A 5,809-nucleotide genomic window follows, 5' to 3' on the forward strand; every position below is an offset into this window, starting at 1 on the left:
TATATGTGTGTGTGTGTATATATATATATATATATATATATATATATTTTTTTTTTTTCTCCTTTCCAGATTGTGGGGGGAGCTGGTGTTTATCTCCAGAACTCGCAGTGCGAGATGTTGGGTACACCCTGCATGGGTTGCAAGTCAACCACAGGGCCACAAATGCAAAATAAGACAACTGGTCAGACTCTCATTCACACCCAATGACAATTAATAATAAAACTAACATGCCTGCTTCTGGTCCGCGGGAGAAAAATGGAGAAAACCCACGCATGCACAGGAAGATGTATACAATACTGTAAATATAACAATACAGGTTTTTGCAAAGTGGTACAAAGTTAATAGAAAGTGGTTAATATTCACTAAAGTAGTTTTAGCATATTTAAGCACCATTAAATATTAGAGGTAACTGTTTATATCCATGCAAAAAAAGGACACTTTAAATATTAAAAAGGTAGTACTGTTGAGTGCATCCCAATGACTGATGTTTAGTTAATGTTAGCAGCTACATGAAGCCAACCAAGCTAATACAGTGGCCAAGTAACATTTTAGGTTATAGTTGTGTACACGCATTTTGCATTCAATGCTTTTACATGACAATCATGGTGTTATGGGGTTATTTAGCATCAGATTGTTCTGGTTTAGAAGATAGGAAATCCAAAGAATGTGATGGAGGAGCATCATTTGGCTGAGACAGGAAATCTGAATTCATCACTGGGGCAGAAGGCATGAGGTTACTAGCTGGAGCTGATGGAGACAGGGAGGAAGTAGATGGCTGGCTCTGTGGTGCTGATGGAGGTAGGTTAAACGCCGAGGGCGGTGGTGGAGGGTAAGGCACATAAGAGGGTGATCCGAACGGAGAGGGCACATGTGGCATTGGGTTACTATAGCCCCCATACATGAGTGGTGGCTGAGGGGGGTAAACACCTGGTGAACCAGCCAGCATCTGTGGGTTCACTGGTTGTGCAGAAGGACTTTGGACCCCTGGATACCCATAACTGCCTGGCGGCTGATATGCAGGATAAGGACCTCCAGGTACTGCAGGGGGAGGGAAGTCACTGTTGCACTGGCCCCCAAAAGCCCCAACAGGATGAGGACCTACAAGATTACCCTGAGAACCAGGAACACATTTAGGAGGAACTATGAGCACTGGTAAGAGGACCTCTGGATCAAAGGCAAAGCTGATGTCCAGATACACCTAGAGGAAAACACACTTGTGTCATGAGTAGATAATGATTCACTTTGTTTTAGACATATTACCATAAAATACTGTCAAAATATATACATATTTTATTTATGGTTGATAATGTTACACACCTTTAACTTATATTCCACCGTGATGATTGCACAATTTGGGATGGATGACATTTGATCACTGGGGATCTTTATTGCACATTTTACTTCCTGCTGCGTTTGGGGTTTAATTGGGTGGCCAACCACTTTTTCGACATCGAAGCTCTGATGTCTGGTATCTCCTTGTGCGCGAAACTCAACAAACTGTATTAAACTAAACTTGGGAGTCATGTCACGGGACGAAGAATTGTTGATGTTGGCAACAATCTCAACCGTTTCACCTGTGAAGACGAGCACAACTTAAAACACTACACAAGACTAAGGTCCAGAGTGTTATGAAGTATTGACAGTTTATATTTTGCATTACATTTATGGAGAGAAAAAAACAAAAAAAACACAGACAATGCAGAAAAACTAACTTTGCCAACATTATAAATGTCTATTCTTAGATGAGCGATCACCTTACACACATCAAGTCCTAAACTTGCCACCTGACAAGAAAAGGTTTCCAGGAAACCACAGTTGAACTACATTTTAACACAAACCCACTTATAGCCCACTATTGTTTTCCCAAACAAACAAACAAAAAAACTTTTAGAATTAGTCTTTAAAAGTTATTCTTTATATTTAAAGAACTTTACCTGAGGCAAAAACTCCCCTGTTCACAGTCACATCCATGTGCACTTGTCCTTTGGAGAAGAGCCCCATCTCTTTATCTGTTGAATCAACTTGGGGTGACTGCAAGAAATTATAAAATGAAAATAATTATATTTGATCAAACGCTATCAATAGTACAAGGCAATGTCTGCTTTATATTCTCTATAACTAATTTTATATATGTAAAAATGCAAAATAACTTTAAAACAAAGTTGCAGTGTGAAATAGGCTTAAAGAGGAACCATAGAGAGAATATTACCATATTACCATAGAAAGAGGTTATGAAAAAAATAGCTACTTTGGTGTTTTAGTATTACTTTTTGTAAATTAAAACACAGAAGTGAGTTGTATGAATAATAAACTTTCTGTACAACTTATTCCAGTTCTATTCCTGCCAGTGACGCCTATTGTTTTAGAGGAAAAGATGCAAGTACATATAAGCATTGTGATAAGAATGGCAACTCTGCTTGCATCATGGAAACATTTTCTGTTATCGACTATTTTATGGCCTAAAATAAAACCTTAAAAGCGCCTGTTGATTTTGTAATCTTATTAACCTTTCAGTTAAGGTTGATATTTAATTATTGCTCAACCACTTTGTCAGATTTCACCTCGGCTTCTAACACACTATATTGATCCTGCTCACTTCTCAAGAGCAGATAAAGAAACCTGCTGAGTAAGAGAGCATGAGGCAACAAAACCAGATACACAGATGAGCAAAACGATAAATAAACAATAGCTAAAAGTTGATAGTTTTGTTTTACAAGAACGTCCTTCTTTCAGCTGCTCCCTCCTGCGGAGGTCACCACAGATATTCTTCCCAACGCAAACGGGGCTAAAACCAGACTACGGCACTGACTGCTGATTTGTTTGACAAAAGTACCTGTACCCAAAACATTATCAAAAATGTAAAACTAAAACAAACAAGCCTCTATCTAAAAAAATAATCTAATAATACATGTTTTTTTTGTGTAGAATTTTTGGGGATTGCTGCTATTTTTGACAAATCGGCGCCGTTGATTTGATATGTCACGTGATTACCCATCAAACAATTATCTTGTATTTTTAATAAATAATCAACATTTTAATAATGACCTACTTAAAACTGTAAAACAAATTTAGCAAATTAGTTGTGCTGTTTATACTTTTGTGTTTTCAACTGAATTGATGACTGAACTTTTAAGGGCAGAGATTTTTTTTTTAAGGGTAGAAGCGGACATGCTTACTTGAAGGCGCAGCTCTTGTATATTAGGAAGCTCGGAAGTGACTGTTATATTTAAAATGAGTGTTTATGTAATTATTTTCAGCTTACATATCCAGTATACGTTTTATTTGTTCAAGGCAGTCAAATTTGTTCATAACTTTATTATTAGTAAGCCTGAGAGTTACTGGATCCAAGAAAACAGTTACTGGAACGCATCATCTCGAAATAAGAGAGTTCCGGCAGGATCCGGCTCAAATTACCAGTAAGCCCTGCTTGATATCTAAAAATTGGTAGACTGGCAGATCAGAACAACAATTAGGATGAGCGCCAGAAAGTTCATTACTAAGTAGGACAGCATGAAGCAGGTAAAGCATGATACACTGGATACACTACGCACCATGAGGGAGTAAATATTTGGAAAAGATTTTGAGACGAAATTGATCTCCACTTCTGCGTTGGAATTCATCCTCCAGCTTCTGGACAGCTTGGCCTCCAGCTTATAAACAATCTTTCCATGAGCTCCTTTGAAAGATGACGGCATGCTTCTGTGAGCCAATGAAATGACCGTTATACAACATGTTAATTACTGTGGAAGCGATTTGGTCATGCTTGCTCAAATAAACGATGTGAACGTGCAAACGGAGCGTGTCTGTTGTGGAGTTCTCACTCTGTCGGTATTGTAAAGCTGAACTTGTAGACGTGGATCCCTGCAGGCAAAACATTTTCTGAAAAGGCAAACGAGAGATTTGTTTAATCATTCGTGTGATTTGTAACTACAAGGCCACGATAAATGCAATCAAGCATCTGCAAAAATCATCTTTACTCATGTCATTTACAATTGCATATAGAATAATGAATAAATTGCTGTTTAAGTCTTCAAATAGCATCCTCTCCATTTGACTGAAACTTGCCAACCTGGTGATTAAATCTTGGTTACAATTTATATTCATTTATACTGAAATATATACTATTTTTTAGGTGTGTGTGTGTAGATCAGATGCAGTAAACAGATTTATTTGTTTTAATAATTGAGGTGTGCATTGCTTCCTACCTTCAGACCCCTCGGGGGTTAAAAACTGCTTCAGCTTGAAGTACCTTGTGTGTGCAGAATATGTGTGTGTGCGGTCGCCCCTTTTCTTCGTCCAGTGAGTGTTGGCGTCTCCTTTGGCTTTGACGAACAGCTTCTGAACTTTGGTCTCCTTCGACAGCTGCAGGTTAACAGTTCCCGTTATAACGTCTCCCTCGGAAAACGTCCCCGCCTCGTTCAGCGCGTTATAAGAGACGGTGAAGTTACTGACTGCAGGCATCGTTGCAGGGGACGGACAGTCTGGACGAAAAAGATGTAAACAGAAAGGGATTGGGTCACTCTGGGTCGTTTTAAAGTGTTTTGTTTAAAAGTGGCTAACAACAAAAGTGGACACGCCCATGAAGAAGACTCCTCTACAGGAAGCCAGGCAGACGCTGTCTGTGGGAGGTTTATGAGAACATGGCGCCCTCTAGAGGCCAAACACTGAACAACAAGGGCGCTCAAAGTGAAACCTAAAAAAGTTAAATCTGGTCCTCTGGACATTCAAAAAAACAAAACAAAGCAAATCAACATTTTTTTTTGGTTGATTTGCTTTGTTTTGTTTTTTTAAATGTCCAAAGGACCAGATTTAACTTTTTTAGATTTTTCTACCTGGCAAAGCATTTTTATTTTCAAAACATGGCAGGAGGAGTTGAGATAAGTCCGGCGTCAAGGCCCCAGTTTGGGTCAAGCAGAACTCGTGAATTGCTGTTTCTGCCTTTTAAGGAAGACAGAGACACGTCTGGCTTCACCGGAGGACAGAGAGACTTTAAAAGTTGTAATTATGACTTTTATTCTCATAATTATGACTTTAAAACTCATTTATGACTTCCTGATGGGATTTTATTTCATAGTGGAAATGGGCTTCGATACTAAATGCTATAGAAAGTGGTGATGAAAAGATGTATACATTACATACCTTTATTTAAAAGGACTGATGTTTTAATGAATGAGTCAATGTGCTATGCAGGAAAACTACCAGTGTCTTGAGTCCTTGAGGCTCAATGGGATTTACCTGTCTAAATAAAGGTTGAAAAGTTGCATCCCTGTAGAGTCAGTGTCCGGCAAGGGACAAATTTTCAAAATTAAATAAGAAAAGTCAAAATTATGACTTTAAAACTTGAAATTATGACTTTTATTCCTATAATTATGACTTTAAAACTCAAATGTATGACTTTTAAGCTTGTATTTATGACTTTAAAACTTTAAATTATAATTTTAAAAGTCAAAGTTATGACTTTTATTCTCATAATTATGACTTTAAAATTCGCAATTATGACTTATTTTCATAATAATGACTTTAAAACTCAAAATTATGACTTTTATTCTCATAATTATGACTTTACAAGTCGAAAATATGACATTAAAAGTCAAAATTATGACTTCCTGTTGGGCTTTTATTTTTTCTTTCATGACAGAAATGGGCTTCCGTACACAAACAAAACCGAGTTCATGAGATTTATGTAAATGGTCAAACAAAGAAACAACAGCAATGAAATATAAATGTGCACAATTGTGTTTTAAAGCCACCAGAATACATTAGATCTTAGTTGAGTTACTTCAAATGATCAAAGATATCTTGTTTTAAT

At 37.4% G+C, this 5,809-nt stretch overlaps 1 protein-coding gene across 1 annotated transcript; it reads right to left on the minus strand.

The window, feature by feature from the left end:
* Window positions 1–547: 547 nt before the first annotated feature.
* LOC119413444 (arrestin domain-containing protein 3) lies at window positions 548–4,590 on the minus strand. Its single transcript, XM_037680490.1, has 6 exons — window positions 4,206–4,590; window positions 3,822–3,879; window positions 3,552–3,699; window positions 1,935–2,031; window positions 1,318–1,574; window positions 548–1,198 (listed from the first exon to the last, which is right to left on the minus strand). The coding sequence occupies exons 1-6, from the start codon at window positions 4,459–4,461 to the stop codon at window positions 617–619; spliced, it is 1,398 nt and encodes a 465-aa protein (XP_037536418.1). The 5' UTR covers window positions 4,462–4,590; the 3' UTR covers window positions 548–616.
* Window positions 4,591–5,809: the final 1,219 nt, after the last annotated feature.

This window comes from Nematolebias whitei, chromosome 8, assembly GCF_014905685.2.
Source record: "Nematolebias whitei isolate Nwh7 chromosome 8, NemWhi1, whole genome shotgun sequence".
NCBI lineage: Eukaryota > Metazoa > Chordata > Actinopteri > Cyprinodontiformes > Rivulidae > Nematolebias > Nematolebias whitei.